Here is a 21,555-nt window from a genome sequence, read left to right on the forward strand (position 1 = left end):
TTTTCTTTTCTTTTCTTTTCTTTTCTTTTCTTTTCTTTTCTTTTCTTAAGTTATTTGAGATAAGGTCTAAGTATACAAGTTAGGATGGCTTTCAACTCTCTGTGTAGCATAGGCTGGCCTAGGCTTGGATAGTAGGACTGTGCCATCATACCTGGCTTATTTTATTTTTGAGACAGGAACTCATTATGTGGTTGAAGCTGCCCTTGTAATTGCCTTCTTGTGCCTCTGCCTTTCTGGTGCTGGAATTCCTCTGTTTCCTCCCTTCTAATCCTTAGACAGAGAACAAAAACACAGTTCATCAGTGATTTTTGTTTGTTTATTTTATTTGCCAGAGGTTGAGCACTTTGTTGAGTGTGCCATGGCTTATGTATGGAGGTGTGAGGACAATTTGCAAGAGTTAACTATCTACCTGTAGGTTTCAGGGATTAAAGGTTGTCACAGATTTGATAGCAAGTTCTTTTACCTGCTGATCAGTGTCCTTGACCTCACTGAGCTATTTTGTTGTTGTTGTTTGTTTGTTTGTTTTTTAATGACATTCAGTTCATCAACACAAGGAGCCATTTTTAAAAATCAGACATTCTAAAATAACCAAACCCAACATGCATTAATTTGATACTTAATTACCAAAGATGCTGGTAGGAAAATACTAAAAGTCTTTTTTTCCATAGCTAAAACTACATTTCTATAAGGACAGAAAACATGTACAATAAAAAACATTGTAGTTTATAACATACAGCAGTCTTGAGTCTGAGCTGAGGTCTCAGGCAATGCTCACAGCATTCGGTAGCGTAGTGGCGTGCACAGCGCAACAGAAGCTTGCTGTGTGCAGTGAGGCCCCACGGATGTGTGCTTTCAGAAACACGTCAGTACACTTCATTTCACATTCGACTTTGAATTAGAGTTTCTGTCGCTGTGTATCCAGGAATCTTTATTCCCATAGTGGTGGTGCACACCTTTAATCTCAGCACTCTGGAGTTCAAGGCCCGCGTGGACTACACACTGAAACCTTGTCTCCAACACACACACACACACACACACACACACACACACACACACACACACAGAGAGAGAGAGAGAGAGAGAGAGAGAGAGAAGAAACCTCGTACTATTGCAAAATGTTTATAAACCTCTGTCACTGGACTCCACAGTTTAAGGAACTGAGCTTTAATTAATGTAGCTGAAGTGGATGCAAATGATGTGAAATTTGAGATCTTATATTTTAAAAGATGAAAACCATAAACATTTAGCCCATGTATGTCACAAATCTTCGGATCATTTACAAAGAAGTTTGCTTTTAAATTTTATAAATAGGAAAATATAGTTACATGCACACTCTTTAAACACTCAGTATTTTAAGCGTGTATCTTGTACTACTAAGCCCACTTCTCCTTTCCCATCTCCCATCTTTGTGGTCTAGGTAATGCTGGTGCTTTATTTTCCCTGAGTTTAGAAGCTGAGATGCCCATTAGTCAGGAGGATGGTTATAAGGATCCCCAGCCATAAAACAGGATCTCTCATTGGCCTGGAACTCAATTAGGTGAGACTGGCCACCTGGCACCAGGATCCTCCTCCCTGTCTCCTCAGCACCAGCATTACGTTCAGGCATCACCACACCTGTGGGTTCTGGAGACTGAACTCAGGTCTGACTGAGTCACTCCCCAACTGATTTAAAGAAAGGGTCTCAAAAAGTATGCTGGGTTTGGTCTGCGGTTGGCAAATGCTGGCATTATTGTGGAACAGCACCTGACCCTGAAGGTTAAGCACTGGGTCAGTCAGTGCCAAAGCCTAAGTGATGGGAACCAGCTAGCTATTCTCTCAGATGGAAAACCATGGTGTTAGAGCCCGTTTTTCCTAAAATGAAAATATTAACCAGAGGAATAAACAGCCACAGAAATGAAACACAAATTTCCTGCAAGTTAATTCTCGTTTGTTGTAGAGAAAAATGTTTGTTGCCTGAACAGGTTTTACTGATAAGGATGTTTTAGCATGTTTGCGTCCGCTGGGTAGACGTTTTTGTCAGAGTTCAAGTTTTGGGTACTGGACAGAAGAAGAAAGTTTCCATAGATGGTTAATTTGCAAAATGCAGCATATGCTAATATTTTGATGATGACAGTTTTTAGCCTTTTGGAGAAAAGAATTAAATATTTTTTCCATGACTGAATATATGATTGTCATTCACTGATTCTCTCTTAGTTTTAAATTTTCATGTTTTCAGAACAGGTTTAGAAAGAAATCCTGAAACCACAGGTAGAAACAGGCCTTGGTATGAGATCTGTTGGCTTTTCAGGTGCAATAAATGCTGCCTGAATGTAACCTGACACCAGGTAAGCTGGGTGCCGGTACTGGAAAGTGGAGAAGTATGTGAAAGAACTGGAATTTCAGGTGTGGGGAGTAATTGCAGCCTGCCTCAGAGTCCTGGAACAGTTCCTCTGGGTGTCAGCAAAAAGGAAAAGTAGAGAAAGTCAGCCTGGTTGGTTTGGTCATACTGACAGCTTTTTAAGGTTAATGTTGTTGAAGCTAAGGGGAGTTTGATTGGGAAGTCCTGCTTCAGCTTTGCCTAGGTCACCAGGCAAAGCTGGGCACTTGTCTGAGGTATTACATGTAACACCACTATTTGTGCTTTATTTATATGAGAGTCAAAGCCGCTTCCATAAAGTTAGGATTGCTGCTGCCCTGTGCTGTCCTTCAATTTAAGAATATCTAGTGTTAGCTTTTCTTAATTAAATAATACCTAATGTAAAAACAGTTAATTTAAATTGACAAATGCCAAATACTAAGGTGCCATACTGAATAGCTAGCTACTTCAAAGATACAGGAATCAAGTGTGATTGTGTACACCTGAAGTCCCGGAACTTCAGAGGCAGGTGCAAAGGATAAGAATGCCCCTAAGTTGAAGGGCAGTCTGGGCTATGAAGGAAAACATTGTCTCCAAGAAACAAACAGAACCAAGCTTGTGGTTATTTATTGGTGTGGTTAAGTATTACAGAAACTTGGTTTTATTCCTTCAATTTTTCTAAGACACAACTCCAACCACAGAGACAATTTTGTATTTCATTGAGTATTTGAGAAAAATTAAAAGGCTAATTTTTTAAAAAAAGATTAGGATATCAAAAGTTTGGTTCTTGCTTTTGCTTTGTGGTCTAAGCTAGGCTAGAAAAGAGTCTCCTGCCTCTCCTTCTCAAACGTGGATTTATAGACGAATACCAACCTTGTCTTGCTTTTAAGCATTTTTGATATGTTATTATTCTTCAGCAAAATGAGCTAATTCAAGACAAGTTAAAGTATATAAGTGCAGGTTTATTGTGCGAAGTTCTTACTAGTCCTAAAGAACAAGGCCAGAGAAGCCGCTGTGCAGGGGGGAGACAGAAAAGTGTGCTTGTAGAGAGCGGGAGAGAGGGAGAAGAGCAGAGAGAAAGAGAGAGGGAGAGAGAGAGAGAGAAGAAACAGAGAGAGGAAGAGAAGGGAACCAAAATGTCTGGAATATAGTGAAGAGCCTCTAGGGGAGGTTAGGCTGGGCTGCAGCGCTCAGGGTAGAGGTCGGGGTGTGCCAGCCGCACCCTGCAGCAGGTAGGGACTGAAGGATGCTGGGAGAACCTGGAGGTCAGGTCTGCCTTGCTTCAAAAGGCACCTTAGCTGCTTGTCTCAGGTCTGAAACCCAACATTTTAAAGAAATGTTTACTTTTTGTGTATGTGAATGTATGTGAATATACATGTTAGTGCCCGGAAGTGAACTTTGGTCCTCTTAGGACAGCAGTGAGCATTTGTAACTCATGAGTCACTTCTAATCTCTCCAGCCCCAAGCATGCATCCATCTATCTATCTATCTATCTATCTATCTATCTATCTATCTATCTATCTATCTATCTATCTATCTATCTATCTATCTCTTGTTTGTTTTTATTGCTTTTTTTGAGATAGGTTCTTATTATGTAGCCCTGGCTAGCCTGGAGCTTGCTATGTAGACCTAGCAGGCCTTGAATTCTTATAGATCTGATTGCCTGTGCCTCTCAAGTGCTGGGTTAAAGGCCTCTCTGCCACCATACCTGATATATCTTTTAAAATTAAATTATGAAAGGCCTGAATGAAGTGAGAAATGATTTATTTTAAGCAGTAACTCCTGCGCTCTCTCCACCCATTTTATATATTTGGCACATGGCTTAGAGAGATCTTTATAGTGATGTTTATTTAATTTTTTGTTTTTTTTTTTTGAGGCAGAGATTCTCTGTTGTAGCCTTGGCTGTCCTAGACTCCTCTGTAGCCCAGGCTGGCCTTGAACTCATAGAGAGCCACCTGCCTCTGCCTTCCCAGTGCTGGGTTTAAAGTCGTGTGCCACCTCCTGGCTGGCTGACAAGTTTTTATTTCATTTTATTTTTTTTTATTCCAGACTTTTAAGGCTGAGTGAGGCTCTAAAGTAAGAATGTGATGTGGCAGACTTGGGGATGGACAATAATAGTAAAACTAAGGCTTAAAGCAGTAAAAAAAGAAATCTGCAAACCTTCCCTCCAGTTCCACCTAAATATTTGGTTAGAAGTGGTCTATCCCAAGTATCAAGAAGATACTTGAAATATTTTCTGAAGACATTTCAACTAATAGCTATACTGGAGTGTGGTTATGTACTTTGGCCACACATGCCTGTATTTGATGGTGCTGGGGACTAAACTTAGGGCCCTGTGCATGCATGGCTAGTACTCTGTCACTGTGTTGTGTCCCCAGCCCTGGTACTCTGCTGATAAAAACATGAAGTCCTACTAGAGTAGATAGAGGGGCAGGAGGAGACTGGGCTCTCGTGCTCCCTTTGCTGCTCTTGGCTGTTTCCTTAGGCAGGTTGCTTCAGGCTCCAAATTCTTTTTCTATGAATGGGTAGTCCTCAGTTATCCCAAGTGTTTTTTCAACCCTAAAACCTGTAAGTCTACAAAGTTTTTTAGATTGATAATGGGCAGACAGTTGGAAGGTAGTGCAGTTCAGTTTGATAACCATGGACTTGATTTCATTTCTGTTGCCTAGCATTTTAACATGTTGAAAACCAATTAGAAAGAAGTCCAGTTGTGGTCCACTACACAGAAATTCCATTCATCACAACCTGTGGCTCTACCACAGCTGATTTCTAAGGTTTATGTGGAGCGTTTCTTTTTCATTTTGTGTTCTTTAATTCCTGATGCATTTCTTCTAATAGTTTTTTTTCCAAATAGCCTTGCTTTTCTTAGAATAGTTTAAATTGATTTTGCAAAAGTCTCTTTATTAGATACCACTTGATTAAGAATACTTCTTGTTTGTTTTCATCTCCTTATTTATAATTTTCCACAAAATGTGTTTGTACTATAGTAATTTCCAACAAAAGATTAAAAAAAAAAACTTGTTTTTTTTTGAGACAGGTCTCTCTGTGTAGCCCTGGCTATCATGGAGTTCTTTGTAGACCAGGCTGGCCTCAAACTCAGAGACCTGCCTGCTTCTGCCTCCCATGTGCTGGGATTGCAGGAGTATGCCTCAAGGTTGCCTGGCTAAACAACAACAACAAAAACCTCTTGATGTATTAAGTGTTCTATTTAGGTCAGGGCTTTATAAGGTATGAGAGGGACTATTTGAGGGAAAGGAAATGGGGATTCAACAATTTCATGGAGTGTTACTATTTGTCTCTACTTTGTATTATTGAAAACTGACAAATGCAAATACAAATGCAAATAAAAGTAACAAATAATAAGTTTCAATGTTAAAATCTTAATGGATTGTTCCTATTTTTGTGTCTGAAATGCTTCTCAAATCCTGTATTTTATGCTTTATATTTAACAAGGGATTTGGCACGTTTCAATTCATGTTTTTCTTATGTTTGAAATACTTTATAACAAATTATACAAAATATTTGAATTGAGTTGTTGTGGTCATTAATGTGAAATAGTGTTTTGTGTTTAAAATTGATAAAGTTGCAGTGTTTGGGACAGGGTCCTAATTGGACTGTGTTAAATGAAGTTTTAAATTTTTAAAAATTTATTTATTTTCTATGTATGGTTGTTTTGCCTGCATGTGTATCTGTGCACCAGCTTGGTGAGGGTGTCTTATCCTGGGAGGGGAGTTATGGATGGTGGTCAGCCAATAGGTGAGCGCTGAGAATTGACCCTAGTTCCTTTCTAATAGCAGCCAGTGCTCTCAACCGCTGAGGCATCGCTCTAGCCCCATATGTGAAGTTCTAATGACCTAATCTTTATACAACTGCATTTATTAAAAGGATACCAAAGTGCAAGGCATTGGAGTCAGCTTAGATTTTGTTGCTAATGGGCTGTGGTGTTGGAGTCTCGCCAGCAGTTGTGGTGAAAGACTCTCAGTGATTATAGAAACGAGACTTAAGAAATAATTAGGATCTAACGTGCACCTGTTGCATATTTTTCACAGTATACTCAGAGCTATAATTAAGCTAATGTTTATTGAGTTCAGTTTATGTACCAGGCGTTCTGCACATGTATTTGGATTTTCATTAAACAGGGCTGGGGACTGAAGCCAGTGTCTTTGCAAGTATCTAGGCAAGTGCTCTGCCACTGACCTGCAGTCCCAGTTATCTGCACAAGTGTGTCACAGATGACCTTCACGGCTCTGGATCTTGTTGCTGTTATGCTCATTTAACAGAAGGAGAACACTGGAGGCTTACATAGAATGTACAGAGACCTTGCTCAGGGCTACACCTCACAGTGGAAACCCAAATGATCTGCGGATGGAAATGGTTTTGTTTTTTGACTTTACCTCAGGTGTGAAGATTGGTGCCGAGAGCCTAGGAATCTTAATTCTCAGCATTTCTGTGGTGTAGCTCTCCAAAGGAAAAGGTCATCAGAGACAGTCTGAGAGTTGTTTGGATGCCCAACTGGGTTACTTCTCAGAAATGTATAACTAGTGTAGCATCGTGTGACTGTGGTAAATGAAGAGTTTTCTTCTTTCCCTTGTTGCTTTATAGTGTTGTAAAAATACATGCTTGAGAACTGTTACAGACGCAGTATTCCTGGATACATAGCTCACTAGTGGGTAAATTTAAACAAGTTTGGCATTATTGTTTGACTGCTTTAGATAAGGGCTGGTTTGGCATCCCAGGCTGGCCTCAAATTCCCCCCTTGCCGTTACAGGCTTGTGTCACCATGCCTAGAGCTAAACAAGTTTAAAACTTACTGAGGATCTTAGATTGTGTTAGGTGGATCAGATTTCTTTGTTTCAGCCTTACACCCATGTTTTCTCATGTACAGGAATAACTTTAGGGAGCATCATGACAACCTGTTTGGAGCCTCTGAGGTGGACTTGACTGATAGTGGAGAAAACTGAGAGTGGAGTTCCCCCTTAAATTTGGTATTTACACTTCCTTAAATCTGTGTTTCAAACTGTACTAGCACAAAGGTCTGGGTGGATCCAAAAGCAAGGCTGGTGCTGCAGTAGCTGAGATTTGATTCAGGAACTGAGGCTGCAGTGTTAGCTGCATTGTACTTACAGACCCCAGAGTCTGGCCACCTCCACCTAGTCAATGAAAGTCTGAAACACAGACTTGTCTGTTACTAAGTAAAATTCATACAGCTGAGCCATCTTATTTCAGAGTTACATTTGTTTTAAGAATTAGAAAGGTCTCTCTCTCTCTCTCTCTCTCTCTCTCTCTCTCTCACCACTTTTAGCCACAGGATACCTAAACAGGAAAGAGGACAAGAAGAAGGAAGGCGCAGAGCGTCAGAGGTCTAATTAAACCAGAAAAAAAAAAAAGAAAAGAAGCCTTTCTTATGTTTTGGGTTAATGAATTTCCCTACACATGTGAACTGAAACTCTGTGTCAGAGCTCAGTATCTTTACCTACCCCTGCAGCTGGCTAATGATGATTCAGGGCAGCCATTTTGGGTTATTTTTACAGGTTGTCAATCATGGGTTTGAAGGTCAGGGTATTTTCATTGCTTGTCCTTACTTTCGAAGTTTCTGAAGGATGGTTAGTAAAGCAGAGTAGCACTGTGGAGACGCTGCTGAGAAAAAATACCCTTTGTAACTTTAGACATATCATTCCCATGTGTCCTCTGAACACCAGGTTTCAGAGTACCCTCGAACCTAACCATTTACAGAAAAACTCCCCTCTGTGTATGTGTGTAAACACATTTGCTCTGGGGGTTGAAGGTGACAGTAATTTCCTCTTTAGCATAAGAACCTCATGGCTATAAACAGAATATATGTAGAAATAGCTTGCATATTCAGTGGTAGACATTTAAAACATCTTCTGTCATTAACATGACTCTTACCATTAGTATGGGCACACAGGTTTGGTGGATATAGAAGAAATTTGAAATTCTGGTTGGTTCTTTGCCCAGGAGAGATTTTGTTTTGTTTGGAGGGGGTGGGCATTGAGACACACTTTCTCTGTATAGTCCTGGCTGTCTTCGACTTGCTTTGTAGACCAGGCTGACCACCTGCCTCTGTTTCCCTGAGTGCTGGGATCGAAGAAATGTGTCATCACGCCCGGCTCCCAGAAGAGATTTTTGGGCCATGTATTTCTTATTCCTATCTTCTGGTTTTCAGACTACAAGCACTGACACATTTATTCAGTTGGATTACGTGAGCAACACTTTAAAACATTGTGGCCACTGCTAAGTTGCTACTGCAGTCACTAAGTGCTGTAATCGTGAAGGGAACAGTCCTTACAGGTTGAGATATGAAGTTGGAAGACTTTATGAAGGAACTTGGGAGGTAGAGGCAGTTGGAGCAATAGTTCAAAGTTACTCTTGGCTACATAGCCAAGAGGCTCACCTGGGCTACTTGAGATCCTCTCTCAAAAAACAAAAACAAAAACTGACTTAAACATTGAAGTATGGGAAGATAAGATTGAGAGGTGGGAGGGGACATTCCAGGAATTGAAATAATGGAAGGTAAGAAGGGAGACAAAAACAAAGCTATCTTGTACCTATAAAGCAGAGCTACTATAGAGGAACTGGGTTATGTAATAATTTAAGGGTAAAAAAATAAGTAAATGTTCATGCAAGGCCAGTTATATATCTATGTTGATATATCTGTGCGTATGAAAAAAAAATGAACAAAATGAAAAATTTGGCCTTCCTAGGCTCAAAAATTGACCAGACTGTATTAAAAGTACTTTCTTATTGTTATAGTTAAATCCCAGTTAAAAAGGGTTGGGTTGGGTCAGAATTGAACACCACTGGCTTGGAACTGAGTTTAGTGAGTAATAATGTAGCTTGAATACCTAACCCTAATTTAATTTCCAGTTATGGAAATTACAGTGATCTATGTCGATCTCTAAAACCTGGAACATACAGAGAATTGGCTTGACTGAAATTAGGAAACAGTGTACTTAACCTGGCTAGCTCCTGTTTATGTCAGATTTCCAGGAGACTGACTCACCGTGTCTCTTTATTGCCAAACTCGTGTACACCATCCATTACTTAAACTTGCCATACTTTTGAAATATTTATATTAATATTATAAAAAGATGTTTCAAATAACTAGATTTTAAAAACATGACTACTTAAAACCTTAACTTTTCATGGCACATTTATGGCCATAAACATTTAATATTTAATAAAATTGTAATAAACACCTACATTACCTTTGTTAGTGGTAACCTACTTTTTAAAAACACTAATATACAAACGTGTTTGGCAGTCTTTTTTTTTTTTTTTTGCTCCTAAGTTGCATGTCTGTTTTTCTACTATTGTAAAGTGCAGCCCTTTGCATGTTCTCACTTGCCATGACGTGGTCAAGTGCAGTTTCCTTCCTGTTGCTTGTGTTAGAGATAAGGCTACATTTTAGTTTGGTCAAAAAGAAGTCCCTGAAGACAGGCGCAGCATGGTAATGCCTAGCATCTCTTTACTCAGGCAGGCCCTTTCAGGGACAGAAAAGTAGGCTTTAATTTCTGCTCATTTTGAAAAGCTATTAAAACAGCATTTACAACCTTTAACTGTCTTCCTTTAGATTTGTGTGATTGGGCAAGGTGCTTGCACATTGCTGATAAGGACAAATGAGTCTTATGAAATTTAGAGAGAGTAGTAGTTAATGTGCATGTAGGTGATTTGCTGGGCTAGTGGAAAGAATGAAGTTGTTTATATATCCTCTGCTGGTATTTAATATTGCCGGACCTCCCTCCATTCCCCCACCCCCCACCCAGTGCTTTAACTCATGCCTGGCTTCGGCAAGAAAGAAGAGGTAATGAGGGGAGAGTTTATCTTAGGAATGAAGTCTTCAAGGAAAGTGTATCCTAAAAAACAAAAGCCTGTGTTTACTAACCCTGTTGATTTTATCTAGAGTAACAATGGCACTTGGGGGTACGAGGCTGTCTCAGTTGTTACATTTTAGCTAGGTGATTGCCTTTTTCACCACTCACTTCAGCTTTTGTTTTTCAGGAACAAGAAGACCTAGTGAATTATTTCAGAAAAAGTGCAGATTTGCTTAGAATGTCAACGAACCAAGAAACTTTGAAGCATTGCTTTCACTGAAGAGCACCTTGGTCTGCAGTCAATCCACAGACTGACCTTTACACTGTACCCTCCTGGTCCAGACTTGAACCTGACTCGGACTTTTCTCATGTGGATCTAAGAGGAATGCTTTACTATGGCTACTGTGGTCCAACAGAACGACCTAGTGTTTGAATTTGCAAGCAGCGTCATGGAGGATGAACAGCAGGTAAGCCAGAAAAAAAAAAAAAAAATGGGTTTTAGTATTTCTTAGGAGTTTTCACTAACTCTGATCATTTACTGCCATCACATGAATAAGGTCTCAAGAGATACCGAGGTAAAGGATCTAAACTCAACTCTGACCCTCTCCAGTGTGAAGACAAGCTGTGCAAGGATGTGGTGGTGCGGGGAGCTGATGTGTGGAGCAGAGTTGGTTTGCTGAGAGTCTCTTGAGAAGCAGCGGGTGAAAGTGTGCTGATGAAGGCTGATTTATAGCCTGCTCCCCAAAACTTTGAGCAGATCAACTCAGATGTCGGTTTTTTATTCTAGGAACAGTTACTACAAATAATAAAACTGATTCTCAGTTTTGACAGGACAGTGTAGTTTCTGGTTGTTTTGTGTTTTGTACTGAAGTGCACAGAGTCTGTAAATGCATTCACGAAAGGTGAGGATTTGGATTAACCAGCCTTAAAAATCAAGATTAGAGTCAGCTGGAGAAAGGCCACAACTGAAAACATTAACATTGATAGGAATTTAATCTTAGAGACAATAGAAGAGATATTTTCAGAGGAAAAGGTGTTTTTGAATTGTTCTGAGACAGGATGTTTGTGTACATACTAAAGCTTGAAAAATAGTGTGCTGAGTATGCCCCCTTTCAGATAAAAGGTCTGTGATAGGCCCCAGGCTTGATGTGGTGAGGTCTGATGGGGCTCAAGAGGATAGAGCACTGAGCTGCTCACCACGTGCTCTAGTTCACTGGCTCTCACTCTCTGACCACGAGAAATCCATTTTACATGATAGCGCCGTCTTCTTATATGTGTACACGTAGACTGAAGGGCATCTGGTAAAACAATGCCTGTATGCTTTCTACTGTATTGGGCATGCTTAAGGTTTTTGTTCGTTTGTTTTTTTGAGACATCTTCTCAGTGCTGGTATTGTTGTTGTTGGCTGGTGCCACCATAACTGGCTTAATTAGATTTGTAGTTTCACTGTAAAGTAATGACTTGCCAGTTTAAAATCACATACTACAAAACTCATAAAATAGGTCTGATGTTGCAGCTCATAACTGTAATCCTACCACTCAGATGCCTGAGGCAGGAGGATTAGGAGTTCAATAGCAGCCTCTGCTACAAAGTGAGGTTGAGGCCAGTCTGAGACCCTACCTTAAAAAAAAAAAAAAAAAAAAGGAAAGAAAGAAAATGCATAAAATGGTGTGTGTAGGTTCTATAGTATTTGTTTTTCTATAGTTGAGTGACACATTATTTACACTACCACTCCTTAGCCATGACCATTACCAGTATTTTGGCATTATGTATAGTATGATAGTGAAAATCCTTGTTTAGGAATAGTCATACCGTCTGGAGTGGCAGTGATGGTTAAGAACTGAGATACAGAAATCAGAGTTCGTGGGTTGAATACTGGCTCTGTTGCTAAATTTACTGCTGAGGAATTTATAAGTTACTCAGTTCTTTGTGTGTTGGTTTCCTCATCTGCATAGTAAGAATGGAAATTAAGGGACCTAAACTGTAGGACTGGTGTGAGGTCTAAATGAGTTGTTGTTTATAGTGTCTGAGAACCATTCCCAGCACAGAACGGGACCAAGTATCATTTTGTCAGCTCATCTATGTGTCTATACAGTGGGTCTTTATGTAGCTGTGTGAGGACATCTGAAAATCAGTAAAGATGGAATCAGTGCATTCAATGCTGGCACTCCTGAGAAGGAGGCGGGGGACCCCAGTGAGTCTGAGCTCAGCCAGGTATACTTACACAGTTCCAAGTCAGTCTTCATAGTGAAAATCTTTCTCAAAAAACAACACAAAACAGAAAACAAACAAACAAAAAGGAATTATTGAGTTTACTTACAGAATAATAAAAACATCCCTCTCAAAGGTGGTGTCAGTGTCTACTAGCAATGTATTTCTCATATTGTTTCCAACATAATCACCCTTTTTCTTTTATGAATCATCTGTTGGTTGAAAATGACATTTTACTATTTTAATTTGCATTTACAGAGTACTAGTAATGAGGTATCTTATTGTTTTTAAAATTTGTCTATTGATCATGTGAACTTCCTTTGAATTACTTAGTGTCCTATTACCTAGCACTTCTTTATAATGTAGTATTTGTCTTCTTAGTAATCGCTTTTATCATTAGAATGGGTAATTTTGTCTTTTCTTTTGACATTTCCTTCCAGTCTATTACCAGGTTTTAATTATATGCCCTATAGAAACTTAAAAAGTTCAATTAAAATATTATCAATTTTGAACATTTTTCCACCCTTAACTTCTGCTTAGGAGAACTTTTCTTAACACTAATATTACTAATTTTTTTCTTCTGTTATGTTTAGCTCTTCAGCTCATTTAAAGTGCCTTCTTTTATGTGGAAGGTGCTACAGTGATCTGATAAATCTCCCTCCTCCACAGTGGGAGTTTTTATTCATTTTTTTAAAAATATTTTTTTATCCTAAAATTATCAATTTTGCTTATATATATTGAATTACATTAAGTACAGACATACATTTTGAACTTGCTAATTATTGTTTAACTGAACTATTTTTATATCATGCCCATATCACATTCATTTCATTGTCACTTTATAAATTTGATATATGACAAGCTAATTCCCTCTTCAAAGGGTGGTGGTGTATTTCTAGCTACTTTCAGCCCTGGAAACCACAAATTACAGGCATTTTAAACAAATGAACCATAACATACATTTTTTATGTGTGTTTCCCTTTTTCACCCTGTCCTATACTGGGAATTAAACCTAGGGCTATAGCCCCAGCCTTTAAGCATGTTCATCTATGTTGTCCATGAATTACACTACAGATAGCAACAACACTTATCCCTCAAAAGGAAAAAACAAAACAGAAACGTTAAGATGATCTTTGTTGAGCCTTACTTTTAGGGATGCATGGCCAAATTGCAATTTTTCCTGACTGAGAAAAGAAAAACTTTTTTCCTCTTTCAAGTTCATGCCCTCTGTTTTTTTTATTACTTGTTGTTGCGTCCATATATGGGTCTTATCTTAGTAAGTGTTCTGTTGCTGTGAAGAGACACCGTGGCCACAGCAACTCTTATAAAAGAAAGCATTTAATCAGAGCTAGCATACAGTCTCAGAAGTTCAGTTCATTATCACGGTAGGTGGTGTGGTGGCATGCAGGCAGACGCGGTGCTAGAGGAGTAGCTGAGGGTTCTACATCTGGATTGGCAGGCAGCAGAAAAGAAAGCCATTGGGGTTTTGAAAACCTCAAAGCCCATTTTCAGTGACACATTTCCTCCAGCAAAGCCACAACTCCCAGTCCTTTCAAATGCTCCCTAGTGGCCAAGCATTCAAATCTGTGAACCTATTTGGGCCATTCTCAGTCAAACCAACACATACATGCATGTATATATTCCTAAATACATAAATACACCTTAATCTAGATAATGCTGAATCTGTATAATGTTAATTTATATAATGTTACTAGTATGTATGTTTTCAGAGAGCAAGGAAGAGTGTTATTGGAGGGCTTGAAGGGAGGAAAGGGAAGAGGGAAATACTGTAATTATAAATGGAAAAATATTAAGAAAGCCCAATAAGATTAGACTATGTTTAAACAACCTCATAGAGATTTATAGTAGAATTTCAAATGTTAAATGAAAAAGAAAAGAAAAGAAATTCCAATAAGATTAGACAATATTTAAACAACCTCAAATCTCACAGGGATTTACAGTGGAGTGTGTGTGTGTGTGTGTGTGTGTGTGTGGTGAGACAGGGTTTCTCTGTGTAGCCTTGGCTAGATTCACTTTGCAGCCCAGGCTGGCCTCAAACTCACAGAGGTCTGCCTGCCTCTGCCTCCCTGAGTGCAGGGTTACAGTTGGGCACCACCAAGCCCAGCTCACAGTGGAATTTCAAATGCTATCTTGGGTAAGTTTAGTGAAAAGACAGTTTGCTTAGACCGCTGGGTTATGCTGGTGCTGTGCAAAGCCAAGTGTCTTCAGAAGCACCCCACCACTAGAGCCGGCAGATGTAAAACGAGCTCAGTTTGCTGTGGTTCTAAATACAGTGCTCGTTATGAAGACAGCCATCTACACATGGTTAAACCCAAGCTTTAACTTCCATGAGACTACTTACAGGAATGGTTGGCCAACCTTGCTGACTGAGCAAGGTGTAGTCCTATGGTCTGGATTTAGACCTTAGGTCTGCTTCTTCTGGGCTGCTTGACTAGTGACTGTGGCTTAGTGCTGTGGAGCTTCCGTGGTGTGAGCCGTCTAAAGTCTTCAGTGTGGCAGCTGCTTTCCCCAGGACTTTGTTAGGAGCATCATTTTAAAGGGCTTTCAGAGATGGAGACTAGAGGGGCTGCAGAGATGGCTCAGTCCCCTGATTTCCTGTAGGATAATGTTAAAACATGGTACTTGGTAACTCAAAGACCTACAATTGTTCACCTTTAGTAGATTGTATAGGCAAGGTTGAAAGGCTCCCAGAACCACCACTCTTTACCATTGTGCTCAACATATGCTTGGATTCCTGTTTTGATTTATGAGCATTCTTTTAGACTACCTGTTAGGGGGTAATTTGTTTTATTAGCTGCTCACCTGTTTCCTTAGTAATTTTGGCAACACTGCACTTGGTTTGTTTGATTAAAGTCTGTTAAAGTCTGATGGGTGGTGCAGGGCTATGAGGCTTTGATACAGCATGCATTGATGTATGCTTTGTGTTTTTAGAACAGTAGGAATCTAGATTTGATATTTTGCTTAAAATGAAAATATCTAAGCAGCAACAAAAGAAAAGAAATTACCAGTGAATAATCTCCACATATGTAACATGTATAGGCCCAAATAATTTCATGGTGAGTGATTTTAAACTTTCATGAATTAAACAGTTTCCATTTAGAGTTTCTGAAATCATTTTTTAAATTTATTTACTTTACATATAAATATAAGAGTGCTTTACCAGCAGGTCATCTGTGTGCTAGAAAAGGGCATCCGATCCTGGTGTAGATGGTTGGGAGCCACCATGTAGTTGCTGGGAATTGAGCTCAGGACCTCTGGAAGAGCAGACAGTGCTCTTAACCCCTGAGCCATCTCTCCAGCCCCCGTCTTAAACCCTGATATTCAAAGCTGGCAAATTGTTCATATGCACAGGTGGGCAATCAACTGCGCCCTGATTACATACCTTGCTTGAGTACAATACTAAGAGCAGGCATTGCCAACTCTGACCCTTCCCACCTTGAACGTTGTCAGTCATTTTCTCAAGTGTCAACATAATTATCAGTAGCTTGCTCTTCTTCCCATATGAAGAAGGAACGTTTTCAGAGTGAAGCGTCTCAGCAGAGGCGGAGGAGGAATAAGGTGTAGAAACACACTGTGACTGCACTTGGAGAGGAATGACGAAAGCTTTACACCTTTTACACCTTTGGATGTATCTATTACTTGATGTAATGAAGCTCATTTTCACTTAAAAAAAAAGTACAGAATAAGGTGTAGAAACACACTGTGACTGCACTTGGAGAGGAATGACGAAAGCTTTACACCTTTTACACCTTTGGATGTATCTATTACTTGATGTAATGAAGCTCATTTTCACTTAAAAAAAAAAGTACAGAACAGCAACAATAACAAGGTGGACAGCACTGAAGGAGAAATACCCAAGGCTGACTTTTGGCTTTAACACACACACACACACACACACACACACACACACACACACACACAGAGAGAGAGAGAGAGAGAGAGAGAGAGAGGTACCCACACAAACATAGGGAATCAAAACCAAAGATCATGTATCCATCAATCCACCATGTATCTATTTATTGCCTATCTACATACCTACATCTATGTATGTATGTTTGTATGTACATATGTTTGTAGGAACGTATGTATGTATGTATCTAGTGTGTAGGCATCCTGGAGCAAATATGGAGGTCTGAGGACATTTTATAAAAATTGGCTGTCTCGTTTCACTATACGGGTCTTGAGGATGAAACTCAGGTTGTTAGACTTGGTGGCCGGGACCTTTACCCAGTAAGCCATGTATCTCCATGTATCTCCTAAGCCAGTTATTGAGCTTGCTTATTTCAGCAGTGTGTGCCTATCATTTCAGAATTGCCGGTATGGTGATGATGATCACTGTTGAGTTCAAGACCAGGCTGGGGTGTGTGAGCGCATACACATTCCCTTCTTCTCTCTCCCCCCCGCCCCCCGTTTATTTAGGCCTAGGAATATAACTCAGTGGCTGAGTGCTTGCTTAACATACAAGAGGCCCCTAATTCCCAAAGAGTCACACAAGAAAAACATAAACCAGAGGATTCCTGTTTCTGTTTAGGTAAAATATTGAAAACTTCATTGGTATATGTTCTTGATTACTTACAATATGCCCTTCAATATAAAAAGTTACTTGGCTCCATGTTATTTAATTTCTATAGTAATTTTCAAAGAGTGTATTTTTTAAATAGATACTGAAAATAAAGCTTAGAAAGCCTGACTTATTTGAACATCCTTAGACAAACTGTTTTTCACCCAAGTATGTTCAAATACCCAGTTAGAGATGGAATATTCACTGCTGTACCATTTTGTCACATGTATATAAGTTGTATAGTTGGCACAACACAAAATATTGTCAGAGGGTGTTGTGATAGGATGAAGTTGTAACCATTTTTTTTTTTTTCAAAATGGGAGGTGTAAAGGAAGTCATTACAAGAATAAATCACAGGTCTTCAGAGCTGTGTCTTTGGAGGCTGAAAACTCAGTCTGATTGGAAAGCAGGGCAGTTTGTCTTAAAGTGTGCTGTGTTTGGCTTGTATGTTTACTGGAAAATTCTTAGAGTCAAGGAGATTTTGAAGATGATGGGAGGAATGAGGCACCAGTCTGGCTGGAATGTGTTGTGTGCCCGTCTGTCCATCTGTCTGTCTGTCTATCTGTGTGTCTCGGTATGACAATGTATTAACTCCTTGAAAGCATGCTTATCTTGTACTTGTTTCTGAAAAGACGTGTCTGCACTGAGGGCATTTTACAAGATTTTCTATCCTGCTTTTTGTTTGAGGAAAATGTTTTGCTCTTTGGCCGTGAGCTGTTTTCTGGAGGGCTGTGGCAGGATGTTTCACAATCACCATGGAACAGATTGAGAGCTGCTGCTGTTAGGGAAACTTGGCAAACAAGTTCTGTGAGTGTTTTTTTTTTTTTTTTTTTTTTTTAAATCTGAAAGCATGTTGAAAACTTAAATTTGCCTAACAGTACTGCGGTAGTCTTCTGTAGTTTTTAAGTCACCATGTAGGACTGCGGGACCTGCTCTAGTGAGGGAACGAAACAAGCTTCTTAGCAGAAGCACATGTTGTACTGTTTCCATTGCTTCCGTCACATCTCCTTTTAGGCGATAGTATTGGCTCATAACATATGTGATGAACCACGACCATGAGAAACTACATGGGGTGGACCAAGGGAAACTACGAGGGACCGTGTTGAAATCTGAGGAACTGTCCTTTGTTTGATTTTTATTATTGCTGCTAAAGTGTTGGCTGAATTTTTGCTTTCAACATATGCTCTAGGACTTAACCTTTACATAATATATATATTTTTTTCCTTTTGAGCTACTAAAACTTCCAGTAAAGTTAGAAAACCTATCAAAGTCAGTTTTTCTCACTATAGTGAAATTTAGAAGCAGATGTTTCAAAGACTAATTTGATAGGCTTTTGGTTCCAGGAAATCTTTCTTTCCTGGTCTTCAGGGTTTGTGGTTTGCTTTGGTTCTGTTTCACAAACAAAGTGAAAATCATCTACAAATGCCAAATACCAAAAGACCCTGTACTATATGTTTAGATTTCTAGTATCCAGAGATTTGCATGAATAATAAGAGTTGACCCAATTCAGGCAAGTGCAGTTTTGAATAATTCTTTAAATCAGTGGTCCTAGATCCTGAGTACAAATTGGACTCACTTGAGGAAGTTTATCTATAGGCCCTGGCTATATCCCTAGATAATCTGAATCATCTCATACTTAATTGGAGTATTAAAATGTTTCCCAGTGTACAGACAAGGTGAAGTAACATTAGAATTTAGTGAAGTTCTTTCTCAAATCACAGGTAGCACTGCTATATGGCTCACTGGTACAATATCTGCTTAGCATGTGTGAGGCCCTGAGTGTTTTCTTCAGATTTCCAAGGATAGGGCTGGGTTTAAAAAAAGGGGGGGGGGGAAGGTGATTTATTTAATTACTTAAAGGAGGAAAGCCTTTAAACATGTTTGCAGAGTACTTAAAGATTTTTTGTTTTTGAGAAAGGAGCTTATATAGCACAGGCTTGTCATAGGTGTAAGGATGCCCTTGATTTAAGGACACCCTTTATTTATCTGGAGTAACAGATAAATAAAATTTTATTTATTTATTTATTTGCTTATTTGCTTGTTCATTTATTTATTTATTTATCCATTTATTTATCTACCTCTTTATTTGCTCACTCATCTATCTATCTATCTATCTATCTATCTATCTATCTATCTATCTATCTATTTATTTATTTATTTATGGCAGGCTAGAAAACTGTGCTGTGCAGTGCTTTGGATAAGAATGACCTCCATAGACTCCTATATTTGAGTGCTTAGTCACGAGGGAGTGGCTCAAGCAGGATTAGAAAGATTAGGAGGTGTGGCCTTTTTGAGGAAGTGTGTCACTGGGTGGATTTTGAGGTTTCAAAAACCCCTGCCAGGCCTCCTCTCTCTCTTCTCTCCTAGTTTCTTTCAGCCTGTGGATTGGGATATAGCTCTCAGCTACTGCTCTAACACCATCATGAATGCTATCATGCGCCTACCATGATGGCAATGCACTAAACCTCTGCAATTGGAAGCAAGCCCCCAGTTAAATGCTTTCTTTTATGAAAGTTGTCTTGGTTATGGTGTCTTCACAACAATAGAACAGTGTCCAAAATAGGTTGTCACTTTGTTTCTTTAAGGAAAAATCAGGACAGGAGTATAGCTGAGGTATAACACTTGCCTGAATGCTTAAAGACAACAACAACAACAACAACAAAAAAAAAAAAGTAGAAATTTTATAAAAGAAACTACAGATTTTCATTATTTTATAAATAACTTAAAATTTCAGTTTATTTTTTGAGTTGGTATTATATAAATTGCCCTCAAACTATGGTGGTCAAGTAGTAGTACTCCGTCTTAGTTTTCCTGGTGTCTGGGACTACAGGGGCATGCTGCTGTATACTCAATGCTCTGACCTTTTGAAGCTCTTTTTTTAAAATCAATCTGGGGAGGAGTTAGACTTAAACAGTGTAGGAAAAACATGAGTTAAAATCTGAAGAATAATGTCTACTCTTAATTTAAAACCATCTGTAAATGTATATATGTCTGTATTTTATTTTCATAAGCTTTTGGTGTTAGGATAGAGGGAACCTGTAGAGCAATCTCAATCCAGAACCGTGGCTGCTCTAGCTGGTGATCACCTCCAAAGACCTAGGTCTGTATGATCCATCTGGAATATCGATACACCCTTCATCCCTCTAGCTGGAGTTTAGTACACACCTCACACCTTTAATCTCAAACAATAACATCTAATTGAAGGGTAGACAAAGAGATGAATCAGAGAAAGAGTAGACAGTATAAGTCAGAGGATATACACTACTTTCACAAGAACAGACAGGAAAGAAAAGCTACTTACTTAAGAGCAGCTCAGAGAGAGAACAGGAGAGTTCCTGAAGACAGTACAGTTCAGTGCAGTCAGTACATTCAGTTCTTGGAGTTCAGAGGCAGTTTTTCCAAGCAGAGCAATTCAGTGAGAAGGGGAGAGGAGCTGGTTGGAATTAATCATCTTGGAGAGAAGTTTTGAGCAAGAACAGCTGAGCTGAACCAGCCACCCAGAGTTCAGAATGAGAAAGGGTGAGCTTATTCAGCAGTGAGTCTCAAAGAGGCTGCAAACATTCTAGGCCTTGGTTAGCAGATAGAGGCTGGAAGCTGAAGCCTGCAAGGTCAGATATTGCAGAAGATTAGATTGTACGGAGGCTAGAAGCTTCCAGACCTAGGTCTAGGGATCAGCCCAAGCCATGTATTAGTAAAGTTTTGGTTTGGCTGTCATCTCTTCCCTTCATCTGAGGGAAACAAAATAAAACAACAACAACAATATTTACCAGTGTTCAAACAGTACACCTAAAGCTAATTTAAATTGAGTCTTGTTAGGGGTGGAATTTGTCTAACTTACTCCCTCTTTATCTATTAAAGTCCTAGCCTGTGTTACCACAGAATGTGACCTTATTTGCAAATAGAATCATTGTAGATGTGATTAATTAGAATGAATGGAGCGTGTCCCTTTTATAGGTGGCTTCTTATAGAAGGAAGAAGCTCAGACAAACATGGTGAGGATGTCATGTGAACATTAAGGCAGCCAATACAAGTCAAGGAGAATTGAGTAGCTCTGCAGAAGGAACCAGCCATACATTAATACCTGTACTTTAGACATCATCTTCAGAACTGTGAGAATACATTTCTGTTGTTGAGGGCACTTAGGTTTGGTACTTTTTATGGCAGTCCAAATAGATGGATACAAATCAGGATTTTTTTTTTTTTTTTACTTACTTTAAAAAAATCTAAATCTTGCCAGGTGTGGTTGTACACACTTTTAATCCCAGTACTTGGGAGGCAGAAGCAGGCAGATCTCTTTGAGATTGAGGCCATCTTGGTCAACATAGAATTCCAGGACAGCTATCTTTACAGAGAAACCCTGTCTTGATAAGGGGAGAAAAAACCTAAGTCATAGATAATTTTTTTAATTAAATTTTTATTTTTAAATTTTTTATATAATAGTTTATTCACTTTGTATCTCAGCTGTAGCCCCCTCCCTCATTCCCTCCCAATCCCATCCTCCATCCCTTATCTCCTCCCTGCCCCTTTCTAAGTTCACTGATAGGGGAGGTCCTCCTCCCCTTCCATCTGACCAAAGCTTATCAGGTCTCTTCAGG

At 39.3% G+C, this 21,555-nt stretch overlaps 1 protein-coding gene across 3 annotated transcripts in view; it reads left to right on the forward strand.

Annotated features, from left to right (window-relative positions):
* Positions 1-21,555, forward strand: part of Elf1 (E74 like ETS transcription factor 1) — a 59,682-nt gene that overhangs the window by 9,607 nt on the left and 28,520 nt on the right. For 2 of the 3 annotated variants that reach the window (XM_055609991.1, XM_055609993.1), the window contains exon 2: positions 10,355-10,634. In XM_055609991.1, coding sequence (XP_055465966.1) covers positions 10,563-10,634 — 72 coding nt within the window. In that variant the 5' untranslated portion in view covers positions 10,355-10,562. Of the gene's footprint in view, positions 1-7,220; positions 7,321-10,354; positions 10,635-21,555 lie in introns of all 3 variants that reach the window. The other variant, XM_055609992.1, reaches the window with a different exon arrangement.

This window comes from Psammomys obesus, unplaced genomic scaffold (genome assembly GCF_907164565.1).
Source record: "Psammomys obesus unplaced genomic scaffold, mPsaObe1.curated_primary_1811, whole genome shotgun sequence".
Taxonomy (NCBI): Eukaryota; Metazoa; Chordata; class Mammalia; order Rodentia; family Muridae; genus Psammomys; species Psammomys obesus.